Source organism: Cygnus atratus, chromosome 11, assembly GCF_013377495.2.
Source record: "Cygnus atratus isolate AKBS03 ecotype Queensland, Australia chromosome 11, CAtr_DNAZoo_HiC_assembly, whole genome shotgun sequence".
NCBI lineage: Eukaryota > Metazoa > Chordata > Aves > Anseriformes > Anatidae > Cygnus > Cygnus atratus.
The window spans coordinates 8,611,081-8,625,686 of NC_066372.1; the positions used below are offsets into that span (position 1 = coordinate 8,611,081).

A 14,606-nucleotide genomic window follows, 5' to 3' on the forward strand; every position below is an offset into this window, starting at 1 on the left:
TTTAACAGTGCTTTTATAATTATACTTTTGGAGATAAGGAATTAACATTATTTTTTTTTGGCTTGTGCATTAAGACCCATAATACCTTCTGGGGGCAAATCTCTTGTTTCCTACAAATTGAGAAATAGTAATAATAAAAAACATTATTACAATGTTTCTCAAATCTAATGTGAAAACTGGAAAACTTAGAAAGCATCTGAATTGTTAGCCAGTGTTGCTTGGCTAGTTCTGCAAAACCCAAACGAACTACACAAATTCACAATGTTAGAAGATGTAGCTCCATATATCCTTTCAAAGTGTATTTCTAAGTCTCTTTTTGCTACTTTCCCGTAATCAAAAGTAATAGGAAGGCTATATTTTGGATTCATTAAAAACGCCATTAATTTTCATCTCACTGTTTTTGCCATCCTGTTTTGGGGATGAGGGGGCTAAAATGATGGAAATGCATAGCATATTTGCTGGAGGTAGATGATTATGTAATTATTATACAAGAATTACCTATGGTAGTAAATCTGGTACATTTATTGAAGCTAAATTCACAAAATCTCTATGTAATCTAAGAGCAATCTGTTGTTAGGAGATTTTGTAAGAATTATTCTGGATCAATGACCTACAAGTCAAAGTTCAACTTAGCAGCAAATGTTAAGACAAAACCAGTGTTAGTACATTTCAACTTCAAGGGGAAAATCCAATAAATCCAGTTTAAAGATGGCTATATAATTCAGTACATCAGTGTAGGGAATACAGCAATAAAAACACGCACTGGGGAAACACGGAACTAAAGAGAACCCAACTTAACTGAATGTGAAATAGTTCAGGTATGTGAAATAGAAAATGAAAACAAAACAGTAATCCCATACGCTGGTCCTGCCTGGTTTGTACAGAAATCAGAGTACATCTGTAGTGAGAGCATCTTCCAATATCACATTAACTGGAAGGGAGGGTATTTCCAAGAATAACTTTTCCTCTTAACACGACAGCACAACAGTTCACTGTGACCTCCCACTCCATGATATTTTTATGGATACTTCACTCACACTTGAGACTATCACACCTATTATACTGTAATAAATTTTCTTAATCTGAGAACTACTTTTAAGACAACATCTGAAGTATAACAGAAAATAACATGGCACATATTTTTCATGATGCTACATTGCTGTGCTCTCTTCTTACTAGCTTTGTACAAGAGATCTATTCTCCTAAATATCTTGAAGAAAACAACAGCATCAGTCCTGCCTGTGCAGACAGGAATTATAGTAGTGGTAACCCAAACCTGCACACAGAGAAAAATACTACTTGGGATCCCAGAAGCAATTATTTTTGCATCGCTGTATTAAAAACAAAACAAAAAGAACCCGAGTAAGACCAGACTTGATTCTGCAGCTAGACTAGATTAGCAGATAGATGCATGATCATACTTGTGATCTGTTTCTCAGCTGTTTAGTACCACTGGACATGGCATCCACAAGGCATCCATATTTCATTTCAAATCTTTTCAAAAAGAGAGCCTTGGTAAACTAAAGAAATATAAGTGACTATGCCCACAAATCTGCCTTAAAAAGATGCCACTTCAGGAGAAAGTATCAGTTGAAACAAGCTTACCTTTCATTTATTTATTTTTTATATCTTTCTTGTAAGCAATAACACAGGAGCAACAGCGACATTTTATTCCTGTAAAACACCACCTTTCTGAGAACACCAACAGGCTTTATTTGGAATAATGGATTACGCCTCACACATGTGCTGGGTAATAGCTGTTGTATCTCAGTTTCCACAGGGAGGAGTCAGAAGTTCAGTGATTTGCTCAAGGTCACACAGGAAGTCTGACAGAACTATGACTCTCAGCTGTTTTTCTTGCTATCATCCTACCAGAAAACCCTTGAGAACTGCAGAGATGCAGTGCTCAGAAAAAATTACCTATATAAACCTCACCAAGTTACAACACCTAGTGAGATAGCTGCCAACTATTCATTAATATATTAGCAGTAAGTCTAGTAAATCTTACTTCTTTTAGGCATTAGCTGAACAATAACCTAGACACAAATCAATTGTTTCTTTAGTAAAAGGCAACAAAACCAACACTGATAAATTCCACTTTTTTTTAGTATGGCTTATAAGGCAGCACTGATGGCTAGATGGGAGATTTTGAAAGGCTGGTAATGAATGCTGGTGACAACGTAAGGCTTTGTATGGGAACATAAAGACACACTACTCTAGAGGTTACGTTTAAAATTACAAAGCTCTGAAAATGTAAAACTTGAAAAATATTATGTCATTGAGATTGATGATTTGGTATCATCTGATTAAGTATTTGAACATAGGTTCATCTGCATGCAGATGAACTTTCAGTATTGCAAATGTGCTTCTTTATAGGAGGAAATGCCTGAGATTCTTACATTTCACACAGCATTGCAAGTAGCACTTATTTTTATTTGTAGGACCAACCACAAGTGGGAGTGTTGCTGATTACGGTTGTTGTCATTACATTCTGTCCCTGATGTCTAGGTTTCCCATTTTTCAACCCCCTCTTACCTTAACTGCATAATTGTTGAGAGGATCTTTTGCGTAAGAAGCTGGGTAGTAAACTGCATCGCCCGCCTCACAACACGGCTTGTCACTGGTTAGCCTGAAATCTGACCAGCTGTCAACTCCAAATCGCAGCTGGTCTTTTTGTCCGGCCATGAACAAGTCTTCACATTTAAGTGCCAGCTTCTTCAGTGAATCGGTGTGAAGGCTTCGGATTTTACCTACCACTTCTTCTCGGTTTTCAATTCCTCGATAAAGTGCTTGCCTTTGCGGCTTCTGGACACCCTTGCCCTGCTTAGTCTGCGAGATGCGTCTCCCCGTCAGAGACTCCATGCTATTGGAACATCGGTCCCTAATACTGATAGTGGTTAGGCTGGAAACACTGTTAGTTGCTGAGGTGGTTGTCCTTAACTTTTCTGTAGGCCTGTCCAAGGAATCTCCCGACTCATTGTCCAGCGCCTTGAGCTCCAAGCTGACTGAAGAGCAGGCACTGCTTGCTTCCCAGTTGGTGTCGATGTCATAGGTGGGGTTGGCCACAATGCACAGATTGTTCTCAAGAGCCTGCTTCTGGAGATCTCTGGGACTTGGCTCTGTGTTAGCTCTCAAAATTGTTTTTTTCGGCAGCGGAGGTGGTGTTGGCTGTAAGTTGTTTGTTGTCTCCTGGTCTACTAGTCCTCCAAAGGCAATGGCATCATCCAATGCTCCCTTCGGTTGCCTTGGCTGTTTTGGAGGTATCATGGCTGCTCTGGACTGTCCTGTGTAATAAGAAAATAATTGGATCAGAAGATTTAAGTACTTTGCTGCTCATATCTGCACTTTTCAACAAAATTTAAGAAGGCAAAAGAAAAAAGCTGACTAGGACCTCCCCCCTCCCCATTTGGCGAAAACCTAAATACATACCTGAAATGATGAACTAATCAGAAAGCAAAATGACTAATCAGCATCATGCACAGATTACTACATACAGCCCACCTTTATTTGACCTTGGCCTATAGATTAAAATCAGTTTCAGTGCTGACAATGCTGGCATTTTACATCACATGGCATTAATGACAAAAAAGTGCAAGCAAAAACCAAAAGTCATTTTTGGCACTCGGGCCAAATTTGTTTCAGTAATGATGCTCAGCTTCCCTTAATTCTGCCTGCAGTCAATCAAGTATAATGGTGTTCTTTACTTCCTATTCAAATGTGCTAAAACTATGGGTGGATGCTGTTAAGTGGCTTTGTGAGCTATTTCTCTGAGAGATGCATTTCTCTGGCAGGTGAGATGATCTTTTTTATATATCCTCATAATCATCTGTAAAGCTCTTGATCACTTTGATTTGAAATGTGCTAAAGAGGCTGAAAGCATTGTTCCTGAAGTTTTCTGGTTTACCTTCTGATACAAACAATATAATTTAGATACTTCAGCAGTCACATCAGAAAGGCAAGATTGCCCTAGCAGATTCATTAACTGAAAACAAGGAAGTTACACCTACTTTCACTGAAGCTGACAAGTGCATTGCCACTGGTTTCAGTGAGAGTAGGATTATATTTTGAGATTACCCAACAAGTTAAAAGAGTCACCCACCCCCAACCATAAGTGTCTCTAATAAATTTCCCTTACTCATTTGCCACAGGCACCTTTGATGACAGTGCTGAGTTCATAGATAACGTGATAGAGATTAAGTCGAGATTCCAAGTAGTGGGTCATGTGTACAAAAACATGGGATTTCCTCTGAGATACTGGTTACATTTGAGTGTGTGTGCTTCTAGGCAAGATAAACTTCCCATCCTGTGTTTTGGATGGATTTTAGAGAGGACAATTATGTTTTGTAACTGCCAGAGTTCTTGGAAATAAAGAATAAATAAATGACGGCAATATAAGAGAGAATTGAAAACAAACAAACAATAAACAGAAAATACAAGTGATCAACTGGCTGCTGTTTGGGACAATTAAGCAGTTATTACTCATAACAAAATGAGACTTTTCCACTCTTAATAATCAACTGTCATTTTCAGAGAAGTTATTTTATACATTTTCTACTAGTCTTGTTTTTGCAGCTGTAGCACAGCAGACATGAAATGGATGCTCTGCATAATTGCAGTTGAGCATCTTTACCAAGAAGGATAAGCCAGTAGAAAGATGCCACAAATGTTTGACTATTCTAGTAAGATACGTTTTGAATCCCTGTAAAGAGAGGACTACATCCACACACAGAATAACCTCGAGCCTTGAATTCCTAACGATCATTCTCTTTTCAACCATTCCAAGGAGACAACATCACAAGTGAAAGTTATATCCCTATCTTTTGTTTAAGCTCAAGAAACACTCAAAAAAGTCATATGGATTTTGTGATAAGCCTGGATATTCCAATGTTTAAAAACTGAATTTTGAGCAGGAAATTGTATAAACTTTGTATGTGCACTGACAGTGGATCTTTAGAGCCCGACCATTGGGGAAAATTGCATAGGGCTACTCCCCTGTGTCATCGCTTCTTACCTCACACAAAATAAAACTGCTCGAAGGCTAGAAATACTGCAGAATTCCTGTGTGTCTCTTTCAAACCATTGTAAAGGTCGCTTAAAAAAATACAGCACTCAGTACCCTCTACTGATCCTTTCTGATATCGGTACTGCAGCGAATGTGCTCTACAGAGGCTGCTCTTCCTGTCAGCTTTTGATGTGCTGCAGCACATAATGCTGGTGCCAGTTGAGCAGTACAGAAACTGTATTAGAAATGTACTTTTTGCAGACACGAAGAGTGGCATGATTCATAGTCAAAAGGAGAATTGATATCTGCATGCCAGAATCACACATCCAAATGCCACAGTCTTTTGCGCAACCTCGAGACCAGTTCATTTCTGCTTGCCCGTTTTTCTGACTCATCCAAACATGTGTCATCTTCCATACCAATTCTTTACTCTTACAAAATCTGTGACCTATGTACTTCTCCTCCTAGCAACATTCTGTGTTACAGATCACTTGTCTGTTTTATAATTCTTCCCCTCTTCCCCACTATGCTAAAATAGACTAACTGTTGGGGCTTGGAGAAAGGCTCCAATTTCAGTAGGCAGTTTCCTAATACGCCTTGTCTGTGTGACTTTCTAATCTTGTAACAGCAAGAAAACGCGTTAGAACAAGATGCACATTTCAAGCAGTAGCAGGCGAAACCCTCTCCAAGAAAGGTAAGATTTGTATGTTTCTTGTTGATTCTGTTTCCCGTCTGATTTAATGGACCTGTCCAAAAGCCATTCATACAGAGGGATGTTGCGACTGCAACCAGTGACTTTTGCTAGTTGTAGCTTTTGCGTAGCTTTTGGAACTGACATCAAGACATAATTTGAGAAGCTTTTCATAACCAGAAATTGTCTTTGCATATGTCTGCTGTGGGTGGCAGGATCCAGAGAACTGCATTCATTGGCAGTCTTTATGTAGTTTCTTTTTCAAGTATTCTCAACTGAGGAAAATGAGTTTGTAAAATGTGTCATGTTACAGTGTAGTTTTTCCCCACAAGAACCAGGTTTTCCATACTGAAATCTATCCACCTGGATTACGTGTTTGAAAAACTTCTTATCTGGGCTGTTTTTATGCTGACTTCTTAACCTTGTACGCTTCTTTCATGCCCATACGACCAGGCCTTCTAACTCACCCTTTCCTAAGCATGGTATGGCTACTGCATGCCCATTCTTTTTTAAAATCAATGCCTAGGAAGAAAAAGTTTGTCTTAAATTTTGAAGACACAAGAACATTCCTTTGCACCCAAGCAGTACCAAAGCATTTTCTTTGTTTTCTTGCCTGCCACTTCCTTCTCCCCTTGCACACTTGAAAAACTCCATTTCCTTACCTACTGTACAGACTCTCTGACATTACAACATTACAAGGTGAAAAGGAGAAATGGGCACAATATTAAGCTACCGCTTACAAAGATCTTTAAAGTGGCTTCTAGGCTGTTCAAGAAAGAGAAAAATTAACTCTTTATAGAGGACTTTAAGCAATTCTACAGTATAATATCATCTTGCACTGTAGAATCCTACTGCACTATTTTAATATTAATACTTTAAGTCTCCAGAAACCACACAGAGGTATGAAACTCTAAATCAGACCTAAAAAAAAATCACTTTATTTCTCTAGGTAACTGATTTATCATCAGAGCTTGGCATTACAACCTGCTAATATTAGCTCATTAAACTATCAAATCTGACACACTGTACTCAGATTTAACTCAATTTTGTATTTCATAAGCATGTTTTTCATATAGTAACAATGCTCAGATTTCTTGCTACCACCATGTATCTATATTTTTTGGCTTAGATAGATCAGCAGCATGCATTGTTGAGAAATTTCAAAACTGTGAAGGAACATGCTTCTTTAATTGGAAAAACAACTCTTCGTAAATCAGGCAAGCCAAGTAGGTGACATGCTGCATGCTTCCATCCTTCCTTGAATAGAACTGCTCCTGAGACATGTATCGCTCTACAATACATAACATATGTTAGTTCAGTACTGCAATTACAACAGGCTGCTTCTGTACATTCTCCAAACTCTTCTTGCTCTTGACGTTGCAACCTGTCCTACGTTTTCCTTTATTCTTGAAAGTAATCTTTTCTGATTTTATGCCATTGCCATCTCTGATCCAAGGATAACTCCCCTTGTGGGAACATGTGAATTAGAATCTAGTATTCACTATAGTGACTACACTATCACCATGATTATTAACTGTGTTCTCAGTTTTAGTGACCACTCTGGCACTCTTTAATCTCTAGCTCCCTACAGGAGGGATTTAGATGAATGAACAGGACCCACAGGGCTAAAATGACTCACACCTCTACTGCTCTCCAATTTACCACACCAGCTTGACAAAGATTTCACATTTTGCACTGCCAAGGAAAACAAAAATGAACAATCATCCACATACAACATAGGTAACCAACCTTCCAAGACCAAGTCTATCAAAATCCCAACAGAATAAAGTTAAAACTGTGGACTCCGTACACTGCAGACCACTGAGGAAGAGGAATTTTCAAATGGCTTCTTACATGCCTGCAGGAAACCCCCCGTAAGACAGGGCTGGGCTGATCACACGGCTGGATCTTGGAGTGGTCCAACAGTGTTAGCTCTGGCAGCCTCTGCTTATTTGTTTCTCTCCACAGCCAGGAATGGAGTCAGACGTCCTAGTAATTTCCATGTCAGTATATCCCCATTTCATATTGCAAAACCCAGTCGTAAAGGCTGATTAGAGTACTCATTAAGTAAAATCCTTGAGAGCTACAGGTTGGCCATCTCCAGTGTACACATTATCCCTTCTCTGGCCTTGTTTCTTTGCACTTAGATATTGATCATCCTTTACAATCTACTTTTTCATTATAGAATAGATGTAATTGGAAAAGATTCTTTGTATATCAGTTATACTGATCTTTCAAACTAGTAAAAATACATCACTCCTTAATGAACTCTCACCCTGACTAATATAGATAACCAAATCATGAAAAAAACCCACAGATGCATAAAAGCATCTTCCAACCACTGCAAAAGCATCCAGCAATTCCAGTAAGTGCAGTACATGTACACTATTCTATAAAATTATTCAATACACAGATTTACATGAATGTGATAGTTAATCCTGTATTATATTCAGTTGTTTACAGTTAATTTGATAAACATCTTACTAGAATGACAATTTACTGAACAGAAAGAAAAACTGACATTTGTTAACTAACACTCATGGTGCACCTCCAATTTCTCATCAACAATTTGAGATTGCACAGTACTATCCTATCCTGAGGTGGGCAGTGGGTACTAAATAAATAAAAGCTCCAGCTCATCTGCCTTGGTGACTTCTCAGCTCTTACAGCTGCCCGCCCTTACACCATGTTAAAGGTACTACCTGTACTAATACATGTTACATAAAATGCATCACGTGGATTCTGTAATCACCATTTGTCACTGAACCATCCAGTTTTAGTCAACAATGACTTCATCACCTTCTTTATAGCCTGGCTGAAGCACACTGCCCTGCTTGGACTTACTGACTGAGGAAATACTCCATGTACATGCTGTGATTTGGTATTTTTTCCAGTGTCAGCAAACATAAAACTGAGAAACTTAGCCTCCTTTTCCCCTTTTCTTTAGGTGCAACGAGTAAAATAGTTGAAAATGAAACCACCTATTCTTTTTTAAAGGATAGAAATGCTACTCTGAATATATTTAGAATATTTTAACCTACCCACAGTAATGCAAATTCAATCAAGTCAATTTCCCCAATGAAATTTAAACAGAAAAACTTAAAGATTTGTCAAGGAAAGGATTTTAATCATCTACTTCATTGCCTTCCTTATCATAAACCACAGGACTTACCTGAATTAACTTCTGCTACAATTATGGGCACACCTTAAAAGAGAAACATCCAGGTCCCGCCTTACAGGTTTGAACATTTGTGTGTTTCTACTTTGAGATTCAACTGGCTGCACTGGATTTTATTAAGTCTGTTGATTGTTGATACCAAAGGTATTCCTCATTGTAGGTCTGCTCACCACATGACTACCCAGATCACGATCAAGACTGATCAGACTGTTTCTTTGATAAGCTGAACAGATCCAGCTTCTAGAATCTGTCACTACAAAGTGCCTGTCACAAAGCGAGGCCTTTTCAAAGCTTTTCTTTAGAGCCTACACAATTTCTTTCGAACGTTCTTCTTCAACTGTGATCACCAGGGCTTGACAGTGGTCATGGCAGTTGTGTGGTAAAAATGAGACACACATAACCTCTCTACTCTGATTGAAGTGTCCTCCTGTTTATACATCCTGAGTTCTTTTATCCTATCATCATGATGGGTGTTCCTGTTTCCTCAAAATCCTGTCTTTTATGTTGTATCTGATTCCCCCCCCAAAATCCCCTATCTTATAAGGCTTGCCTGCATTTTTTTAATTCCTAGACACAGGATTTTACATGTTAGCTGAAGTAACAAATACAGCTCCTATTTTATAAATGAGCTTTCTCAAGTTTTGCATCTGCCATTTGGTACCTGACAAGTAATTGCTGGCACAGTTTCAGTAATTGTGGACAGGACCGTAAACTGCTGATGGGACAACTGTGAGAGCTGGGGAGGGCCAAAACCAAACATATTTGAGGGCAGTACTTGCTATAAACTACTACCTGACTACAGATGAAAACTTAGCAAGCTTTTCATTTCATGCAATGTGTCACAACTGAAGATGAGACATTTATCAAACTAAGGATATAATATTGTCTGCTTTTCCATAAAAAAGATAAGAGTATGTATTAGAATAGTATTTAAAAAGTCAATCTTGTGCATTATGCTGCAAATTGCTATGTTCATGATATATTTTCCAAAGTACTACACAAACTGCAGTATGTAACCATAAAAAGGTAACTGTAGATACAACTGCAGCTGAAGCAAAAGGCAAATGTAATCCAACTTGATTATCTTACATTTTTTCTTATTATCCTTTCTTTCAATTAAACACATCAGATTTTGTTAACTGTACAAAGTGTGTGATTTTGCTGCTTGGGTGACGTAAGATGTGAAAACAAGTAGGAGTTACTCTGTGTCCCTACCTAGTCATTTCTTGATAGCTATCTGAATTAGAAAGTGAGCTTGCTCGAATAAACCAGAAAAAAGTTTGAACAGCAGCCAGAGAACTCAGTGCCATTTAGGGTAGCATTGCTTTTAACAACTAGTAGCAAGCTTGCCAAGCCAGACCAAGACGAGACTACAAGTTCATTTAACTCTTTCATATCTAAAACTTACTCTGTTGACAGTGAATCTGAAAAAGACCCTAAGACGAGGATAAGATTTTGAATAAAATACTAAAGGGTTCAGTTTTGTATGGTTTTACACAGGAACATTCACACAGAGGAGTAATGCTGACAAAAGTGATCACAGAATCGCAAAAACACTTAGGCTGAAAGGAACCTCTTGAGGCGCTCGAGTGCCCCCACCCACGGCTCAGGCAGGTAGGGTCAGCTGGAGCAGGCTGTCCGGGGTTGTGTCCGGTTGGGTTTTGTGCATCTCTACAAACAGACACTCTACAACTTCTCTGGGCAACCTGTTCCAGTGTTTAATGATGTGTTATTACATTTCCCATGAGTTTGCTACTCCCACTTTGTGAGATACTGTGGGAAGAAAAGAGGTCTACAAATGGAAGCGCATTAACTGTGTTGAAGCAGCTGCCATCAGGGTAACATCTTGCAGGAGAAAAGCGAGCTAAACTGAGTAAAGATTTAAATAAAATATTCACAATGTCATTGCTTTGGGTATGAAATGCAAGTAATCCCTTGACCATAGGAGCACTATGGCTACAAAACAGCAATCTCACCACAAGAAATAACTGGTAATTCACACATTAAATTATATAATAGAAGCCATAAAGACTTCATCCTTTTATGTATCAGTCTAGTTAGGAACATGGGCTAATCAGGTTTTAAATAGATTTGGTGTAGCTAGATCTACTGTCTGGACTGTATCTGTAATGCAGTTATGTCCTAAATACAGAAAATATATAGATACACACATATACATATATCACAACGAATGGAAAGTAAATTCATTAGGTCTTTGAAGAATTCCACCATAAAGATATAATTTCAGTTCTTCTTGAGTTACAATTTCTTGGTAGATGTTCCTATAATTCTTGGGCAGAATATTTTCCTCTTTATGCTTTCCAAACAATAAATTTAAACCTAATTAATGTTTCATTAGCAGAACACACTACATGTCAGCCACTAACACGTTTAAGCAAAAAAAATCAACAATATTGCTAAATGTCTAAGGAACATATGCACCTGAGGGTTTAAAAACGTGGACCTCAATCCCTCAAACGTGTGGACATACCAAACTCTTATACTTGTGAGCCATCTCAATGCAGTCAGTTTATTCTCGTCCAAATGCTTAATGTGCCAGTATGCTCGCACGATTGGAGCCTTACTGAAAAACTTGTATTTACATATTCTTGAAAATAAATAAATGAGGGATTTTTGCCCTTCTAGAAGACCTGCCTATAGACATTCCTAAATTCACAGTACTCCACATCAAAATGCTTCAGAAAAGGAAGCTCACAATACTGAGAGATGCTTATTTGTCTTGCTCACTTGTCTTCCAGAGAAGGGCTGCATACATGCACCTTTTTCATATGATTCGGGAATTCAGTGATAGTTGAATAGATTGTGCAGTACCTTTGGGATATTCCTATTTTAAACTTTTCTGAAAGAGCAAAAGTAAATTCTGAAACTAGGACAAGAAAGGTTTTAGTCAACAAAAGAGGACTGCAAGTATTTTAACAGTTACTGATGCTATAAAATAAAAAGTCGTATCTTATGCTGCTTGGAAAAATACTGAAATCCACTTATAGTTCTAAAAGCATTAGATAATTTAGTCTGTATTTTAAAGCTGCTTTTTGATAAAAAATCCTCCAAATAGATGAAACAATTTGTCTTTGAAAAGCATCTCTGAGATATTTATCACTAAGGGCAATTAAAAGACTGCCTAGACATAGTTTTAAAATCATAGAAAAGAAAACCTTTGTGTTTGTTGAATCTTCTCTTTCTTTGTTGCATCTCTCAGAATGAGACAAGAGAATTTAATTTTCTATAGATATTAAAAAAGTGTGTCTTTAAGAACTAACATTGTGAAAGCATATTGAGCAGTTTCAAAGACAAGGTACTTCACAGCCTATAAAGATACCCAAATTTTGATCTTTGATGAGTATACACTTACCTAAGTTGCTGTACGTAGCACTGCAAGGATTTAAGTCAGGAGATTGTGAAGCTTCTTCCTTGTCTTCCTCCCCCTGTGGAACGCGGACAGTTGATACAGGTATGACTGAGGCGCTGCCGCCATTGTCCTGCTTCACAAACAGGGCTCTAGGAACACGAGGGGACAAATCCTCCAGTGTCGTGTCATCGGGCACTTGGCTGAAACAAACAAAACAAAATCACCTGGAGATCAAAGCTATGTGCACTAGATCCTAATCGCAAAACACCAGATTTTCCATTATGTATCTTTAGTAAAGGGACTGAAATAAAAAAATAACCTTTTTGCCCCCCCCCCAGCCCCTTTTAAGAATAACTTTCTAAAATATTTATTTTTCTTGATAAGAACAAACAAGTTTTGACTCAAACAGTAATAACAGTTCATACCTTTCATAAAAAAAGGATAATAAAATGTTTTCCAGCTGGCTACAATCAGCATATGTACGCGGGAATGATTCTGCATAAAACATGCGTAGAACTCATAGGACATCAGCAGGGATTAAGGTGCTTTTTACAAATGAGAACAAATTTAGCTTATTCAAAAGTACCAGGGTATAGCCAGGGGGGCTATAAGTCTTAAAAAATGCGTAACATTTTAATGATACATTTTCATATACTGGTAGGATTTTGGGAACTGACACTTTGGGAAACAGATCAGTAGCCCATTTAACCTAGTAATCTGTTTCCCATATAAAATTCTCCATGATTAAAATCCATCTGCTAATGTATTAAGGCAGCCACAAAAGGCCATGAAGACATTCCTCTGTACTTGCTCTTAGCTATGGTGTTTTAATCAAACTATGATTACTTATAGTGCAAAACTGTGAACATCATGGATTCTATCAGCTTCCCTGTGTATATTTACAGCAGTATGATTTAAAAATTATGTGTAATATATGAAAAAAATACTCTGTTCAGGCTTAAAAAAAAGTCCTGTTGAAACCACAGCAGAAATTATCAATAATGTGCCAGATAAAACATGTCAGAGAGACCAAAAATATTTCCGTGCCTTTATGCTCTGTCATTGACAGAAACAAATACTGATTATAGCCAAATCTCAAGAGCATATGTCCTATTCACTAGTTCTCATTATTCCAGTCTGCTCTAATAGAACAGCAAGAATTTTAAGTATTCGTGACTTCCATAAGGGATAGGGGCGAGGCACTTCCTTCAAAAAGATGGTCGCCACAGGTGAGATCTGTACAGGTGTTTAATTTTCATGGCACAGATTTAAAACAAGACAACTCCTGATAAACAGAAAAAAAATTGTGCTTTTTTAAACAGGCAGAGCAGCTGAGTTTCCATGATAAAAATCCTTATAAGTGGGAAGAGAGATGATATCCCCAAAGAGTTAACATACATTATAGGCAAAGGTCTCTCTATTCTAATCTAAAGCCAAACTACTGAAAATCCCGGTACACAGTCTTCTAGCAATCCCAAACAGACTTCAAAGATTACAACATGCCAATAGTTTGCGTAACACAAGACCCCATGTACAGTGCAGCGCACACATGCTGTTTCTACTCTCAGACTCATGAATTTTAACTGCAGGCTGATACAAACAAAACTCATTAGAACTTGTTAGTAAAGGAGAAAAAATGGCATAACTTCAAATAGCTGTAGTCTTTAATCAGCATTAACAATTTTGTTCATTTTTAGTACCATGCATAGCAATGGTGTGAAGAACATTCCAAGTGCCCTAAATATATCCACATTAAAGAGTTAACCTAAGATAATTTCAGAGTAAAGCATACATAAAATTAAAGCAGTGAAAAGGCTCTCAAGTTGATGAGAAATTAAACTAACAACCCGTAGTTGCTGTAAATCATACATTTACCTGCATTCCTCAATAAGAACGTTTTCTTTCAGAAAAAAATAGTTTCTATTAGCTTTACAGTTCTGTCATTGCCACATACCAGAATAATCACATCTCAAAGTAATTTTTTAGTATCGATTGGTGAGGTACAGAACAGACCCATTCTCCATACGAGACACATGCAAGCACATACACTAAACCTAAGCTCAAAAGCATTTTGCCAAAAAACGTAGACCAACAGCTAGAAAGGAAGAAAGAAAAAAAAAACCAACTCACCCACTATACTCACTCACACAATTCCCCATTAAAGGAAATTCTTTCAGGGCCTTCTTGAGTCTTTTAATCATGTCTTGAAACTCTGGCGAGCCATTGATTCCACAGTGTTCTGATGTGCTACAAGTTGTGCAAGCTGTAAGCAAGAGGCTGAACTCTGCACAGAGTGATACACCTACTGCACCTTAATGTTTACCTTAGGGGGTTGGTCCAGGGGCTTGCCAAAGCGCCCTGGGAC

At 37.9% G+C, this 14,606-nt stretch overlaps 1 protein-coding gene and 1 long non-coding RNA gene across 36 annotated transcripts in view; one reads left to right on the top strand and one right to left on the bottom strand.

The window, feature by feature from the left end:
• The window catches only part of PEAK1 (pseudopodium enriched atypical kinase 1), a 119,712-nt gene that overhangs the window by 13,821 nt on the left and 91,285 nt on the right, over positions 1-14,606 (bottom strand). For 22 of the 33 annotated variants that reach the window (XM_050713097.1, XM_035554161.1, XM_035554170.1 and 19 more), the window contains 3 exons: positions 14,372-14,488; positions 12,245-12,441; positions 2,536-3,284 (listed from right to left, as the gene is read on the bottom strand). In XM_050713097.1, coding sequence (XP_050569054.1) covers positions 2,536-3,284; positions 12,245-12,441; positions 14,372-14,488 — 1,063 coding nt within the window. The remainder of the gene's footprint in view (positions 1-2,535; positions 3,285-12,244; positions 12,442-14,371; positions 14,489-14,606) is intronic. The other 11 variants (XM_035554184.1, XM_035554190.2, XM_035554192.2 and 8 more) reach the window with 1 other exon arrangement.
• LOC118251703 (uncharacterized) overlaps positions 5,537-14,606 on the top strand; it is a 43,333-nt gene continuing 34,263 nt past the window's right edge. For 2 of the 3 annotated variants that reach the window (XR_004779909.1, XR_004779911.1), the window contains exon 1: positions 5,641-5,696. This is a non-coding gene — a long non-coding RNA (uncharacterized LOC118251703). Of the gene's footprint in view, positions 5,697-14,606 lie in introns of all 3 variants that reach the window. The other variant, XR_004779910.2, reaches the window with a different exon arrangement.